At 36.9% G+C, this 18,101-nt stretch overlaps 1 protein-coding gene across 4 annotated transcripts in view; it reads right to left on the bottom strand.

The window, feature by feature from the left end:
* LOC122325079 (disks large homolog 4) overlaps positions 1-18,101 on the bottom strand; it is a 120,900-nt gene that overhangs the window by 43,344 nt on the left and 59,455 nt on the right. For 3 of the 4 annotated variants that reach the window (XM_043219952.1, XM_043219951.1, XM_043219949.1), the window contains exon 3: positions 12,717-12,773. In XM_043219952.1, the coding sequence (XP_043075887.1) occupies positions 12,717-12,773 (57 nt within the window). Of the gene's footprint in view, positions 1-2,431; positions 2,566-12,716; positions 12,774-18,101 lie in introns of those variants that run through there. The other variant, XM_043219953.1, reaches the window with a different exon arrangement.

Here is an 18,101-nt window from a genome sequence, read left to right as displayed (position 1 = left end):
ATAAGCCAGTAAAAATAGAGATCGGAAAGTTAGATATTTTTAAGTTAGGCGTTTGTGGGATCTGTCTCAAAAGAGCTGTTCACCCAAAAATGTAATCCACTCATCCTCGAGCCACTCAAGAGGAATTTTAAAGAAATGTAGCATCACAGCATTTTCCAGTGGATCCTCTGCAGTGAATGGGTGCCATCAGAATGAGAGTCCAAACGTCTGGTGACGATAATCCACAAGAAATCTATACTCCAGTCCATCGATTAACATCTTGTATAGTTTAAAGCTGCAAGTTTGTAAGAAACAAATCATAAAAGCATTTTAACTGTAATACACTGTCACTCTCACATCAAATTCAATACATTTGATCTAAACTGTTTTCACTTGTAAACTAGTGCATGATTTGTGCATATTTCTCTTCTCATTCAGTCTTTTTTGAGTGGGAAAAGCATTTATATGGATATTTCAACTAACTATGGACTACTGCGATGTTTTTATAATCTATTTGCACACTTATTTTAACGGCACCCATTCACTGCAGTGACCTAGGGTGACCATATGTGCCATTTTCCCAGGACGTGTCTTGGCCAGGATTTCCATACCGCCTAAAATATCTAGGTTTTGGCTTTGCTTGGGCGCAGACCGATCGGTTTCATCTGTTTTCAAAGCGTTCTCGAGGTACGTTCAATCAAAGCAATACAGAAATCCTGGGAAGGACACGTCCTGGGAAAAGGGCACTTACGGTCACCCTACATTATGCTACATTCATCCAAATCTCTGATTAAGCAACAAACGCATTTACAATGGGTTGAGTCAATTGTTCTCAAAATTAAATTTTTTGAGTGAACTAATTCCTTTTGAAGTCTTAAATCTAACCAGGTTTGTTGTTGGGGCCGGTGTTCAGTAGTTTAGACAGCGTCGTCATTCAATCTGTGCAAAGTACACTAAATCTACCCAACCACCCATTTTTGAGGGACGTCCACATCGAAGCTGTGCGCAATTTCTTAGTCCTTGTTATTTCTTAATTGTTGGTTCATATAGCCAGACCATTACTTAGGATAATCAGAAGTTGTTATTAGCGTCGTATCAGCTTAAGAGAACTTGAGGTCTCTTTTAATAAAATAATTGGCAAACTTACTGTAAGCGGTAAGTCTCACCGAACATAAATAACATGCACTCTTGAGAGGCTGTAGCCATTACATTACCTCAAAACTCAAGCCATGTTCAAACATCTATGCCAATAAACTGAGCTGGTCTTTAAATTGCACTGCATTATGAATCGTGGTCTGTGATATTTCAAAACGCAATGGCGGATGAATGTTGCATAGCTAGACAGAGATGTTAGCCATGTATGTTTGGGTTGTTCTGCTTGTCACTGAACGTAGCTAAGTTGATGTACATGTGGCATCAGATCCCCTTTCTAAACGTCTTATAAATAAATGAATGTCTCACGAAAACAATCAGATAGAAGTGGCACCCACAATTTATTATACAAACCAATGAGAGGAGAAAACGCGTCCACCCACTCACACACTCCAGGGCAGGAACACGCAAGCAATCTTCTCTTGGCGGTTATTACTGTGTTTGTCTCTTTTCATCCTCCACTGACAGAGTACTACAAGTTTTGTTTTAATGACACAGTTGGTCTCTCAAAATTCTCCTGTCCTCTTAATCTTTTACAGAATCTGTAATCTGCCTGTCTACGCAGAAAGGCTTTTCCCTCGTCGAAACAACACCTCGAACATCATGAAGCATTGACAAGTCCAGGTGCCCCATTTTTACCCTTTTATTTAATCCGAGTTTCATTAATCATCTCATCTATTATTTAAATGACTGTGCCATTTGTCGGAAGCACCATTTCACACACAGACACCCTAATTTTAACTTTCCACATTTTGCATCTTCTGACGCACTAGGCGCCTCTGAGCACCATCCGTCTGCTGTGAACGGAGACTATGGATACTTCATGAGTCTCATTCCTCAAAGAGCTTCATTGTATATATAAAACACACACACACACACACACACACACATACACATATATATATATATATATATATATATATATATATATATATATATATATATATATATATATATATATATATCAGAACATGTGGTTCCCATTAGGACTATTAAAGATTCCCATAAGGATATAAAAATGCTCCAGAACATCAAAAGGGATGTTAAAGAACGATTTTAAAAGCCCCCCTGTGATTCCCTTTAACTATTCTGTAAAAAGACGCAGACTTTTAATAAACATCATTATTCCTAAACTTGTCTCCATCTGCTATAATATCAAATAAGAATCTAGTAGGAATTAGTTTATACACAATAGGATCTTCTTTGATCCCTTCACGATCCTTTAGGATTGTTTCCAAAATAGGTTAGAAATTCCAATAAAAGTGCACACCGCACATTGCAGAAATGCGTAATCTCCTACCATTATCCGGTGGCGTTGTTTTTTAGCTTTCCGGACGTTGTTGATAAAACGCCGGCCCATTTTCTTGGCGTACCACACGGACACAAACATCCTGGCCGAGCGCGGAACACCGACGAGCGTTCAGACCGACAGCGCGCGGCTCTCCACACGACGAGCGCGCGAGAGGAGGAGGAGGAGGAGGAGGAGGAGGAGGAGAGGAGGAGGAGGAGGAGGAAGAGAGACACGCTTGCGCTTTCAATGTGACAGTGGCAAAAACAAAAATCACGCATGACGCTTTTAGCTAGACGGAACAAAACAGCGCGAGGAACTCGAGACGCGTTGGAAAGTTAATAAGCAACAAGCCACGGGAGGATTGAGTTACAGACGTGAAGCTGTCATAATCAATTATGAACGACTTAAAGCGGTCAGTCGTTTTTTTTTAGTGTGAATGCGACTGCATTATTCGCGACAACAGCGGTGTAACTAGACGGGATTTGACTGCGCGGTCAGATGCGCGTGGACATATAGTCACTGCAGGTCTGCTACAGTGCGATATGAAGCACGTCAAAACGGTCCACAGACGTAATATTCAATTTGTTTCCGGTTATTCGTCAAAAAATGGCTGTATCGTCTCCTTCGACAATACTCGCGCTCCCGCGAAACGAGGCGATGGCGCTACAACTCGCCATGCATTATTAAAATAGTTCTTTATAAAAGTTTTTTTTTTTTTTTTTTTTTAATCCAATAAAATACGACAAAAAAATGCCACATTTTGGTTTTAATTGACCTGATATTTCCGAGGCTTACCATGTTTCCTTCCCTTCCCCCAAACCCTATTGTTACATTATTTAAAATATAATTTTAATTAATGTGCTAATTAATTAACACAGTAACTGCAAAACATTTAGCAAAAGCAGTTTGAGCTTAAAAATAGTACAATCAATTATTCTGAATTAAAAAATTATAATAGCCTATTTGAAAAAAAAAGTATTCGCTGATGCTAACTGGCTCGCTAATTAGCTACCTGATGCTAACCTGAGGTAATTTTTAAATATATGCCCCTTTAGTTTGAGACAAAATTTTGTCATTCTAAAAGTATAAATACATTTTTATTAAATGGCACGTGCTCCCCTACTGTTCTCATATTATACACCACTGTGATGTTGTACAAAACAGAAAATTAGATAATTAACTGTGAAATCTGTTTCTCTCCAGTAGGTTACATCACCAGTGTATACTTTATTGTGAAAGCTCTACATCATTCTACATCACAAGGTAGTCCATATTTACAGTCTACGATAAAAATGTATCTGGGGCGTTTCTCTCACGCTACCTCAGACCCGGAATTTCACATTAATCTTGAAAGAGTTAAAATGCTTTATCCGTGACCATGACTATGAGTTTATCCGTTTGGCATGATGACGTTTGATTTCCCCGTCAGCCCGTGTGTTCTCATTTAGCCGCTTGCTAGCGACCGCCTTTTACAAGTAAAAGCTTTCAAAAGTCACAAGGGGGTTTTACAAATGTATTTTATGTGTTAGAATAAAACATGAAGAGCTAGTGTTCGCCGCAGACAACCATTCCAGCCGTTTAACCCAAACCCGATCAAAGAACCCGGTTACGTCACGACGATAAAACCAGAAATGCTAAAAAGCCAACTCATTTCTCGGTCTCGGCCCCTTCGTCGCCGCAGTACTCTATTGCCATTTGTCTAACAACCACATCACTTCTCTAATGGTGTGCTAAAATACTCAGCAATACTCGACTGAGTATTTCCGGTTCATTTGCAGAGAGAGAGCGTGACACAGAGAGAGAGCTGAGACAGCACATCTGCAGCCATATCCACTGAAGCTAACTGCACTCCAGAGCATTACTCGTGCTAGACTATATCCTCACGACTAATATGCACTACTAAGGAGTCACGCAGCATTCCAAGAGAGCACTGAATTATCCGGCCCTAGCTTGGAAATGCACAAGAGAGATGTCCTTTGGGAAATAAGAGCTACGATAATGACCTGCTTTTAACCGCCTCCCCTCGTACATAAATATTGCTTAAAGGTTGGAGGCCTGAGTGTCAGCAGATGCAATGCATCATCTCTCTGTGCTCATCTGACACGTGTACAATGGTTAGTATACTACGCATAATGATAGCTGTGTCGGAGGTTAACAGTATAAGTTAATAGCAAAGGTCAGAATAAAGAAAGACGAAAAGAGCGTTGAAAATGAAACGAGGGATCCGTTAAAATGAGAAAACCGAGGAAGGAGCTTGTGTTTAGAGCAATGAAAACCCATTTTATAGTTTTTCTCAAATTATGCTTCGGTTCAAACCTGACACCTTGATTTGATATTAAATAAATAATATTTATTTCCTTATGATAAACGCATGCTTACTACAATACTCAGGGCGGGTCAATCATTTTTGCAGGGTTTCTTCAAGAGACAATGAAACAACTTTAAGAGAGTATAAAACATGGATGCCTGTTTCCACAACTGAATAAATCATAAAACAAGTTAATTGTGACCGTTTAATCTCACAATTCTGACTCTCACGTTTGCAAGTTTTAAAACTGCACTGTTTTATTTTTCATTTAGTGGTGGTGATGGACTTTCGTTCATATGCACAAATACTTTTGCGTCAAGACGAAATGATATTTAAACTAAATTGCTTCTTGCTTTTAGATAACCTGAACAAAATAAATAAAAAAAATAAATAAAATGCATTTCAATTAAAACACAGTTATTTCACTTTTTTTACAAATAACCTTTACAATGAATATTTGACCCTGAAATCTAACTAGATAAAATTCACACGTTATTTGTCCTTAATGCAAAAGTTACAATCACAAAATTGGATAGAAAAGCAAAATGATGTGATATTTCATGTCTGAAACCATAAGTGGATGTCAGCATGAATTGTAATGAGGTCATGTGGCATTAAAAATTAGATACCACTTTAAACTAAGAAAACACAAATGGCCCACAATGCCTTTCACCGCAGAAGTGTTTTTCCCTATTACGTAAGACACTCCAACTTGACAGGATCACCTAAATGAGAAATCACATGGACTCTCCTCTTCTCTCCTTCCTTTCCCCTTCTTTATCTTGGTCCTTCTCTCTGCCTCCATTTCCACCCACCTCTCTCTCTCTCTCTCTCTCTCTCTCTCTCTCTCTCTCTCTCTCTCTCTCTCTCTCTCTCTCTCTCTGTCTCTCTCTCTCTCTCTCTCTCTCTCTGTATTGCGTTGGATCCCCAGACCATTTGTCTCAGCAAAAGTCTGTTCAGTAATTACCTCAGAGCTGCAGGGACAACTTTAAACATTCATTAGTGAGCAAGAACCTTTGAATAGACACATAAGCTTCTCTCACACACACACACACACACACACACACACACACAGACAAACACACACATATTTTTTGTAAAAGGAGTGGTGAAAAATGCAAAAGAGGTGAAGAGTATTGCCTAGAGGAGATCACTGTAGCAAAATCAAATCACTTCCAAACACACACATAAACAGCTTTCCCCGAACCTGTTGTGGGTGATGAGCAAGAGAGAATACCGAGGACATGAACACGAGCGCGCACGCGTCACGACAGCCGCCACAGCGCCGGAAGAAAAAACAAAAACCATAACTGCAATTCAACATTTGATGAGGAAAATGTGAGTGCTGCTTATCTGTCCAAAGATGGTGCGATGTTAGAGTGTGTTTTGAGTGGCTACCGTGGCGTTATTATGCAGTTGCTAAGGTGTTCTGAATGGTTGCTATGGATTTATGTGGTTGCTAGGGATTCAGGAGGGTTATTATAATCAAAGACTTCGGCTATATTAAAGACGGTACACCTCTGTAACTTATGAATTGGAGAAAGTGCAACGCTCAATATGACGGAATAGTCCCGCCTCCTCAATAAAAGAGTCACTCGCCAATTGATGAAGTCACTGCATCACTACAGCTGTCGTTAGAAGCCTTTCTGAGACGCATGCTAGGCCTGCGTATACGCACATGGGAACAGCCTGGAAAATAAGCTTTTTTAATGCACAAGAAACAATATTTATGAGACGGAAGTGATTTCAAATATGAAATTTAATTGTACCCTTGGTAAAAAAGAATTTGATGTTTCTTCATTAAGAGACATGCATCCTGGAGAGGCATTTCAAATATGGCTGACGAGTGATTATTATTATAATTGTTTGTGGAATTAACTTTATTGAACAATATCAATTTTGCCGCCAAGTGAAATGACTCGTCTTAATGGGAGTTTATTATATAACTGAAACTAAAATGCAAGTAATATTTAAAAAATAATAATTATTATAATGAATAAGAAGAAATAATAATAATAAATAAAAATAGTTTATTTTTGCAAAAGAAACATTTTCATTTCAGTTTCATTTAGTTTAGTTTAGTTCATTTTATTCAAATTAAAAGAAAATGTTTAAAAACTGTACAGACATGCTTAAAATATGACATCTTTAGAATTTAAAATAAAAACATTTAAAATATGAATCAAAAAAGTATCTCAATGCTAAAATAACACTGGTGTTCAGGTGGTTGATCAGAAGGATTAAATACTGCCAATATTTTTAAAAAAACTATAAAGGCTAAATAGCATTATATCAATTTGAAATAAAGTTATATAATAATATAATAATAATAATGCAAATATTACATAATGTCTTGTACAAAAATGTATTGAAAATAAGAAATGTTGTGTAGTTAGCTAACTGAAACAAATAAGTACCAAAATTATAAAAAGTAAAACTTTTAAAGCTAAAAATTAAAGCTAAATATAAAAAATAAAAAAATAATATACATAGTAATAAACAATAAAAATACTTGTCTGCTATCGAGGCGATAAATATAAGCATCTGACCACGATTGCAAACAATATATTTGAAAGTATTTATATGAAGGATGTGTGATATATTTTGATTTCCAAAACTCAGGGTATGTGACTATTGGTCCTTGCAGCACCAAAAAAAAAAAAACGTTCAAATTCAAATTGTGAATTGAATATATACTGTTTAGCCTATAAAGCAAACAAATGGTGCTGCAGTAAACAGCTGTAACTGAATACAAGCAAGCTTACAAGCTACTTTTTTCAGTCAATTTCTAGCCTTTTCCCCTCTTATAAACAACAGCTTTTAGAACACGATAAAAGCTCCTAGTGGTTATTGGTCTGATCCATTTGAGCAACCGTAAACGATGCAAAATATATGCATGTTGAGTTTGCGATAGCGCTTTCTATGTAGATAATCACTTCCTGTCCTCCATCTGCGTTTCACGCCACAAAAGCATTGTTGTTCCAGCGCCCCGTTGATACACAGACGGCCATGCTGGCATACACACACACACACTGCTGAACTGACGGCCAGACTCAAGCGTTTAGCCACCTGGACACACCATTAGTGACACACTTTTAAAGGGACAGACTATAGTAAAGGTAAAGGAAACACTTAAATTCACTGAACTGTCCTCTCACTATTTATTATAAACAATAAATATTACAATTTAGAAATGAGAAATTTAACACAACAACTAAAATCTTAGTTATTTTGAAATTGCACTCAAAAAAATTATGTTGACCTTACTTTACTTTACTTTTTTTTCTGTCAACAGATTCCATGTTAAGTTGCATTTAAATAAAAATATTGATTTCAGTAAACTTAAGTCAATAATCTAAAGTTAATTCAATAAACACCCCATAAACACTAACATACCAGACTCTGTCTTGAAAACAAACATAAAAGAGCACTGAACGTTAACATGATCATCTCATAAAAATAACATTGCATTTCGACATTTACACTCCTTATCCAGCCCTGTCCAAAGCATGATGGGAAGGGGAAATCCATCAATCATTCATGTGCTCTCAACTCAAATAAAACAAGTAGAGTGGTTGTAAAGAATTGTGTTGGGTTAAGCAGTTAATTAAGCAAATCAGATATTAGTGTTGGGCTACTTAATGGAAACATGTTACTTCAAAATGAAAATATTAAGTTTAGTTTAAGTTTCAGTATAACACAATGCCGCTGTTTAAATGGGAGACTTAACGTAACAGTGTTTTTTTTTATCTTTTTTTTGAGTGTGCCCAGCGGTTCCCTCTTAATCTCTGAATTCCTCAAACCTTTGTGGGATACAGAGCGGGCAAAATTAAATTCAGGTACAAACTGCAGCCTACAGTATCAGGGCTTTGTAAATTAGATCCAGTTATTAACTCCCAGGATTTCCCTCCGGACCCATCTTCACTTCCATCCTTCAGCTCCTCCTGCTTTCTTTCTCCTCTAACATCATTTTCCCCCGTAGTCCATTCGCGTCTCCTTCTCGTTCAATCCATTTCCAGTTTTTCATTATCTTTATTCACCATCATTTATAAGAAAACAGTGAGGTAATTCATTAACGGCATTGTTCCGAGATGCACGCCGCTGTGATTTGAGGATGGCGCCGCAAAGCAATTTGTGTTGTAACATTAAGCCTATGCAGATACGCAAATGATCGCACCGACGGCCAGTTTGAGCTCCAGTCACAGCAGAGCACGTTACGTAACAGAGCTGCGTCTGTCCATATAATGTTTAGAGCAGCAATAACACCCACAGACTCACACGTATATTCATCCGCGCAAGGCACGCACCTGCTCATTCATTTGACTGCTTCCTGCTCCTCGTCATTAGCTTATCTAAACCTACCGCATCACGGCAAAGGGAACAAAACGCTGTTATTGTTAAGTGACTTGAAATGAAGTTTTGTGTACAGACTTTCAACTGCTAACCACTTTTTGAGCATAGGCCTGAAAATTCATTTCCCACTTTAACCGTAATAAATCTTTGATGCATTTGAACACAGATTCTTTTTAAAGACAGCACTTTATAAATTTGAGTTCAAATTTATTAATGTTTGGTTTTTAATGCACAAAATACTACTTAAAAAATTGTTTACATTTTAGTGTTTTAGTCTAAAACAAGTTGTGTTCCAAATTTAAAGTTGATATAAAAAAAATTAGGTTTCAGTGAAATTTTTTTGGATGCAGTACCAAACATTTCCACTAGATGAAATATGTTTCCTGTTTATTTCCAATGACCACAGGAAGTACAAATGTGTCAGTTTCTTTCAGGACCAACCTTTGTTAACCCCTTTTGTGTGTGTGTGTGTGTGTGTGTGTGTGTGTGTGTGTGTGTGTGTGTGTGCACGCGAGCACTCATGGCACATAACAAGTGCCCAACCTTTACCAAGTTTCATACCAAAATACATTTCCTTATTTCTATCAAACAACCTAAAAACCCCAGAGAGGTGTTATTTTAGCATCATTGCTAAACTATTACAGCTTTTGTTAATATTTTTAAGATTTAGATTTTTAGTTATCCTAAGTACCTTGCTTCAAATAAGCGAAAATAAGAAATGTTTCCTTGTCAAACAACAGCAATAAAGTTTTGCGGCTTTTCCCATGTAACAGATTTCGCTTTTAACGAATGAAAATAAGCCTAGATTGAAATCATTAGTGACCGTACGTATCATGTAGCAGTTTAGTTAAAGACAAACGTTAGCATTTTTTCTTTTTCTAATTTGGATTTAGTTATGATTACATAATTTGTTTGTACTCTTCATTCATTCTACGTTATCCGTGGATGAGTGTTCGGTGTTTGCTGGTTCCTGTATCCCGCTGTGACTCAAAAGTGTGTGTGTGTGTGTGTGCTTTCTCTTCATCTCACTACCTCCCATCCTACAGCCTGTCATTTAGAAATGGAAAAAGTGTGTGTGTGTGTGTGTCAGATAGAGATAGAGAGAAAGAGAGCGAGAGCTTAGGATGATTTCACTTGCCTTCTTGGCACTTCAAATGTGTTAATATCAGCAGCAGCAGTTCCGTTGCTATGGACACCAGCATCTAACTGTCTCAACCTCCTGTTTGAAATGTTTGTGAGTGCTGTGCATCCATATGGGAAGGATCCCATTTCCACAGCGAAATCTACTTTATAACTCAACTGTTTCTTCTCGGCAGCAGCGAGATTGAGACGCTTTTTATTTTACCTTCATAAAACAGAAAGAAAATAAATCCGAAATGCGCCTTTAAGCGTTTAAGTGTTCTTGCGCTTTACCCCTTCGCATCGGTAGATTTCAATACACGCCTATCTTTAAAGTTCACGAGTTTTTCTCCTATGTCAGAAATCTCCATTTCAGAAGCACTATTTTTAAAGATTTTTAACTTGCGAGAGAGCGCAAACGTGAGGGAGAACAGTCCTAGATTTAGCGGTTTTGCTCCTGTGTGTGGCGTCCTCAGGGTTCCCTCACACGTCAGGATTTCTGCTCGTAAATATTCAAAACTGGGGCGCCTCCGACGTTTAACACACCTCACACCGCAGCTTGAATAGCTCGTTTTATTTTGAACACTTACGTAAAAACATAATCTGCCACTGATCGTATCATTTTCGCTGTCTATATTCTTAAAATTGGAAGTATCCTTTAAACAGCCACACTTCAATTCTTAAAATTCAACTAATTGCTTTACACCTTTTGCCTCAATAAGCTACTATTTTGTTGCTTTTTAATAGTTAGTATGGTAGTTAAGTTAAGTACAGGCATACAGTTTAACGATTAAGGGATCTAAAATACGATCTGAATATAAATACTTATAAACAGGCAATAAACCAGTAATATGCAACAGTGAGAATTAGTCATTAAAACAAAGTATTTCCATTTAGCCGTTTACACTCATTTATCGTGATTTCTTCATTAAAAGCATTGTGAAAATGAATTTTAGGTTGCTGACAGTATGCTTTAGCCTGTTCCTCTTACGAAAGAATCCCAATAACCTCTGCGTCTACCATCGAGTTTTAAACGAGATCTTAAACTCTCCTCAGAATTGCAGAGCTGGCAAAATCTGCGATCCAACGTCTAAAATGACAACGTGAACTCCTGAACCAAGTGATCTAATTTTATCTGTCTATTTTTACATCCTTTAAGGCATTTTAGAACGAACAAAGTAGACGCTTCAATAAAACATAAAGCACAACAACTTCGAGTTTTCTGCCACCGGCGATTCATTTCCTGTAGACGTATCAGCGTACCCTCGTTAGGCAGCAGAACTCAGACCTGACAAATAACACGACAGCACACTGTCCTCTACAGGAGCCTTTAACGCACTGCATTTAACAGACAATTCCATACCGAGCTGGAAATCACTGCCGTTCTTTCCTAACACAATCAAAGTGAGATACCTCACGCGCACTCTTTGTGTCCCTACAGGACTTGCGTGACCGAAGCAGCATCGCTAACCGATTATCTGACGACCTGTTCATCAGTGGATTAGCATTTCGACGAAAATTGAAGCCTGGACGTCCGATGCAGAAGCTCTCAGAGCACACGTGTTGTGCAGACGTTACGTTATGCGTGACAATAAGCAAAACTAGAAGGAAACAACGCCGTGCTGGGGATATACGAGCTGTCAGAAATAATAGGCTGAAACTGCAGAGAGAATCTAAAAGCGTACCTGTATGGATATACCAGTGTGTGTGTGTGTGTGTGCGTGCGCGTGGTTTAAAGTTGATACCGTGCAGCAGAGTGATGAGTTTGCTGATATTACTGCAGCAGATCTGACAGCACACAGAAAATGATGACTTCAGGCGACAGAGAAATACCATATAGAAATATGATGGAAGCCACTGTAAAAACAAGCTGACGTGCAATACAGATTTTTTTTTTTTTATCATTCCCTGTGTTACAACGCCTTCGTCTTCATCCATTTAACGTCACGGTTTTTTTCACCCCTTCTTAACTTCCCACCTGATTGGCTTCATCAGTAAGTAAATCACATGGATAATGCATGCATGGAAATATTAATGTATTATAACCATCTACAGCATGATTTTTCTTTTGTGAAAAGTGCTATATAAATAAATGTGACTTGAATTCGATTTTTTGCCAATTTGACGAGCCAGCCCGGTGTCATTAACGAAGATGATAACAATGATGGTGATGTCAACGTGAAAAGCAACGTCACAAAGAAAGGCTGATTCAGAAAATCATTCATTCATTCAATCAATCAAGCAATGCAATAAATGCAAACTTGAAAACTAATACTTAAAAACATACAGAATCTTATAGACCTGCAAATTAAATATCTCGCTGCCAGTTTCAGGTCAAAAAGATTGAGAACCACTCGTGTAGATGAAGGTTAGGGATGATTTGTGAGTTGTTTCTGTGGTCGTTATGATTTCGTGTGGCTGCCACTGATGAAATGGCATGCAAAAGGATGAAATGGTCAAGTACGCAAGCCTGCGGGTGCAATTCAGCCTCCCGGACGGCAGGGGCGTTCTTACCAGCGTGGAGACCGCAGAGGTGTACAGAGGGGTTTGACCAGAGGACAGCAACACTGGCTGTGGAAACAGGAGAGGAAGGGCAGATAACTTAACAACAAAACCACAGGATGAAAAAAAAAAGATATTAAAAAGAGCCTTTGATATGTAGCACCCGATATCTACAGTAATAATATAAATTCAATACATTGATTATGGACTTTATAATTACTATGATATTACAATTTCCTGCTGCATTATACAAATTATTATAGGTATCATCGTATTTAGTTCATTGAAAGACATTTGCAGCATGATGTAATGAAAAGGTGCTAATGTATATTTCAAATAAACATTTTCGAGCTTAATAAACACGATTCCTGCATCCCATCAAAGGCTCTGTACTGGGGACAAAAAAATATAAATAAATAGCAAATGAGATATGCAACCCGATTTCTGGAAATGTCTGGACGTTTTAGTTGGTGTTGTTTGTTTTGTTTTATTTGAATAAAATGAAAACTGAAACAGTTTCAAATCACATGAGCCAATATTGTATTCACAACAGAACATAGATAACAAATGTTTAAACTGATAAAGTCATACAATTTTATGCACAGAATGAGCTTATTTCAAATTTTACAAATCTGTAATCTGGGGCTTTTAAAGTATCCCACAGTGTTTTTACACACTTTTAAAGATTGGGAAACCTTTGCCCATCTTTACTCCTGAGAGACTCTCTCTCTAAGACATCCCTGTTATAGCTTATCATGTTACACACCTGATGTCAATGAACTTAGTTGATTGCTAGATGTCCTCCCGACTGAATATTTCCAAAAATGTCTTGCTTTTTCAACCCTTTGTTGCCCTGACAACTTTTTTCAGAACTTGTGCTGTAGCAGGCATCAAAATTGTTTTCTATGTTTTAATGTGAATACGACATCGGCTCATGTAATTTAAAAACATTGTGGTTTTCATTTTATTTAAGTTTTATAAAATATTTCCGGAATTCGGTTTGCAATTTGAGAAATAAGGATCCTTCGGAGAAGACATCAGAGTCATCAAAGTGTTATCTAAGAAATCAAGCAAAAAAAAAAATTAGGTTTGAAAAAAGTGCAAATAGCCCCAAAAAAAGAGGAACATAGGTTCATTTAAACAATGCTGTACGTGTCCAATCATACAGTATTGCACAGATCTTCTCACTCACTTAAGCTTTTGTAGATGTACCCTCTGCAGTAAATGAATGGGTGCCATCAGAATGAGAGTCTAAACAGCACGTCACAGGTGTTATTATGGATCATGAGATAGCAGAGATAGTTTAAACATTAACTGATGCAGAACTGTGATGTTTTTATCAGCTGTTTGGACTTATTCTGACGGCACCCATTCACTTCAGAGGATTTGTTGGTGAGCAAACCCATTCTCCAAATCTGTTCCCATTAAACTCATTTATATCTTGGAGAGCCTGAGAGTGAGTAAATGTTTGAATGAATATAAAAGTGCATTACTATTTTTTATACAGGTACTGCATAGCAGGAATTGGCCTTCCATTGGAAAATGTAAAAAAAAAAAAAAATAACATGATACAACAATACAAGTGTGTTGCATCACAGGCGTGTAACCTGGATCCTGAAAGCCAGCTGTTGTTCTGTGCATCAACAGCAGATGGCAACGCTGCTCAGTTCTGAGTGATTAAATCGCTTCAGGTACACAGCATGAAAAATCCTTCACATGTATGAAACGCTGTGCTTTCCAAAAATAAACTCTGAAGATAAGAGCTCTCAACAGGCAGATGAAAATCTCATATTACACGTTCCCCGAGGCTTCGGGATGATCGCTTACTCCTTCTGAAGCCCTTGAGATCCATTCCTGAGTCTTGACCCAAATCCATCCTGAGAGCCAAATGACTGAAAGACTCCCAAAGGAACGTGTGTCTCATTTTCTCCAATTCCCTGCTCCTTTATTCACAGAGGTATAAATACTGTCAGACACCTCAGAGGTTCGCTGAAGTTCAACAATAAAAACATTACTAATTAAATAAATATTTATGCATTTCATTTCATTTCAGAACACCTGATTCTAATCGTCTGATTTAGATGTTTATGCTTAATGATCACTAAACTGCTGTCCATCAACTTACTTTGTTACTTTCTTATTCTTACATAATAAAATAGTTTTTACTCTTTGTTTTGCTAATTTGTTATTAATAATTTTATACCTAGTAGTATGTAGTAATTGAGACCATGTACAGTCAATGGGTAATTATTCTTCAGGTTTTGTTTAGTGACTGTACATATGTGCCAGCCTATATCCAACTGTTAAAACATCTGTGCTTTCCATAGATATAACAAAAAATCTTACAGACATTAAAAAATTACTTTTAATATCTATTGAATTTAAGTTTTAACAGTTGGATGAAGGCTGGCTGTCTTGCCAGAAAATACTGTAATGATAAGTTACCGTTTGGGATGAATGTCATACAGAGTAAGAAAGTAAGATAAGAGTGTTTTATAAAATATGAAAATATTAATTTTTCAGTTACTTAATGGTCCATATGCAAAAGGGCAAAAAAAAAACATATAAACACATTTAAATTCAGATTGCCTTGATTTCAGGCAAGATAAAGTTGAAATATAAACCATCTTCTAAACAATTTATTAAAATTTAAAAAAAGTCAAATTTGACCGTAGACCACAAAATATAAGTGTCCATTTTTTAAGTGAAAATCTGGAAAGTAATAGTGCAAATAAATTCTAAATGTTGAGAGAAATGCATATATACTTGATCAAAAAAAAACCTTAGCAATGCATGCTACTAATCAAAAATGATCAAAAAAGATCTTTTGATCAAAAAAGATAAGATAAGATTTTGTCGCTCAAGGTAACAAATAATTAACTGAAATGATAAATGTACAGAATGCACATCAGGTTTTGTGAAGAGTTTAAATACCATCAAATGTGTTTTGTGTCTAGTTAATCAATTATTTTTCACCACTTGCAATCTCTGAGGTGTGCTGAGCCCAAATCTTCAGGTCCTTATAAACTGGAATCTTATTTTTTTAAAGTTAGCGGTACTTTTACACTGCCCCTGACTTTCATTTTTAACCTTCTGTTTGTTACTAATGAAATTCCCCTTATATTGAAACCAGCCTTTGTTTTTCCCATTTAAAGGTGGAGATTCCACACACCTAAATGATTACTAGCCCATTTCCAAGTAGTTTGTCCAGGCAAGAGTCCTCGAAACCTTCGTTTGCAATCAATTGAAGGACTTTCTGTTAACGATATCCTGTCTGGTTTTCATTCTGGGTTTAGAAAACAAGCAGCAGCTTTAGAAGTACTGAATGCCTTCACTGAATCTGTTGCTAACAAGCAACGCTGTGTATTTACTCATGTATGCTATAGTTCTCTCAAACAGAAGTCTCTTGTTCACTCAATGTAACTGAAGGTGTGCCACAGGGGTCATTTACTTATATATTGCTAATATATAAAAATGACTAAAAAATGTACTATTATTCAATACCTACAGCCCATCTCGGTCTGGCGATAGCACTTTTAGCATAGCTTAGCATAGCCCATTGAATCTGATTAGACCAGAAGCATCTCGTTTAAAAAAAGAGTTGAGATATTTTTCCTATTTAAAACTTGACTCTTCTGTCGTTACATCGTGTGCTAAGCCAGACGGTAAATTAAAAGTTGCTGTTTCCTAGGCTGATATGACTAGGAAGCATACTCCCACTCTGGCGTAATAATAAAGGAACTTTGCTGCCGTAATATGGCTGCAGTAGGCGCAGTGATATCACGCAGTGCTTGTGGAAAATATTCCCCAGCTGGAGACCTAACTGCAAAAAAGACCTTGATTAGGGTTGGTGTAAAACTCTGCAGGGCCACCCCTGAATTAGAAATAGGCAGACAGTGGCCCCTACAGATTGAAACTCCTTACTGAGCGGGCAGTAGGACCCGGGGAGGCTGCACATGCTTACTGTTTCTTCTATCATATACCGAACGCATCATTCTGTGCGCGCTTGCACAGTTTAAATGTAGTGATCCAAAACAGACAAAAACAGACAAAACTTTACTTCAATAATGAGTCGTATTGTGAGGTGGTCTAATTGCTAGCACATCCTGAGCATGCAAATTACAACATTTTTCATATTGGGCCAATGCCGATATTCACATTTTATGCCATTATCGTCCAATTGAGCTACTTAGAATATATGTAATAACATATATAAACCCAAATGTATGCACTTATATAACGGCTTATCACATTTTAAAGAGCACTGCAAAATTTACAATTAAAACAATGCTCATCAAGCCATCTACCTAGACAAAATCAGACTTTTTTTTACTTTTTTGTCTCTTATATGATAGTTTAGTAGCAACTAAAAATGCGCTACTGATTCATACAAAATTTAAGATATCAAGAGTTTTAAGATTTCTACAACCTTTTAATGTATTTAATGTGTTAATATAATGAAGTTAATGTATTATTACTACTTGTATTTTTTATGTAATGATGCATCAGGTCTATCATTGCCTGTACTGCATTAACAGAAAGTCAGTCATTACTGGCTGCCACCTAATGGCAGTATTGGTTTAATGATCATCATATCATTCCATTTAAAACTAAATTCTTATTTCTATATTGAAAACAATTATGATAATATTAAAACAGGCGTTGACCATTAATCTCATGCCATTATGTATGCAATTATAACTGCAGCGTAAACACACAATAAATGCAACTTAAGATGCGGCTTCTAAAAGTGTAACCATAACCATGGAGCACATTGTAGCCTTAAAATTTTACCTATAATCAACATTATGGTTTTTGTACATACAAACATTTTAATGACCTCTGGTCACAAATCGTTATCAAGACACACACTAAATATCATAATGGATGCTGACATTTTTCAGCTACTTTATCCAGTCTAGTTATATTGTCATCAGAATTTAATATGAAGCTTATTGTGTAGGTACTGAATTATTTGATTTATTTGTGCTGTTATCCTAATAGCAGAAGGAGGCATGTAGGAGCTCTGATGTGTCATATGACCACATGAAAATGATTCATGCTGTGTGTGTGTGTGTGTGTGTGTGTGTGTGTGTGTGTGTGTGTGTGTGTGTGTGTCATGCAAAGTGAACAGCATGTAACACATAAACATAAACAGAGCTAGGACATAAGGACAAACATATATGCTGTGCATCTTACATACATCCCTTATCAGTATCGCGTTACACATTTGCATAAAATTGAAGCAAATACAAAATAATAATTACAAATCTCCACCTTTGTTCATCTAACTGCATTCCCTGCCTGACGTATTTCATTAAATGCAAATGATTAGGGCTGACGAATGCAGGGATATCGAAAATGAAGACTGATTCATTACTATGTTTAGATCGTAAT

This window comes from Puntigrus tetrazona, chromosome 20 (genome assembly GCF_018831695.1).
Source record: "Puntigrus tetrazona isolate hp1 chromosome 20, ASM1883169v1, whole genome shotgun sequence".
Classification (NCBI taxonomy): Eukaryota; Metazoa; Chordata; class Actinopteri; order Cypriniformes; family Cyprinidae; genus Puntigrus; species Puntigrus tetrazona.
The sequence above is the reverse complement of the archived record's forward strand: the minus strand, read 5'-3'. Positions and strand labels throughout refer to the sequence as shown.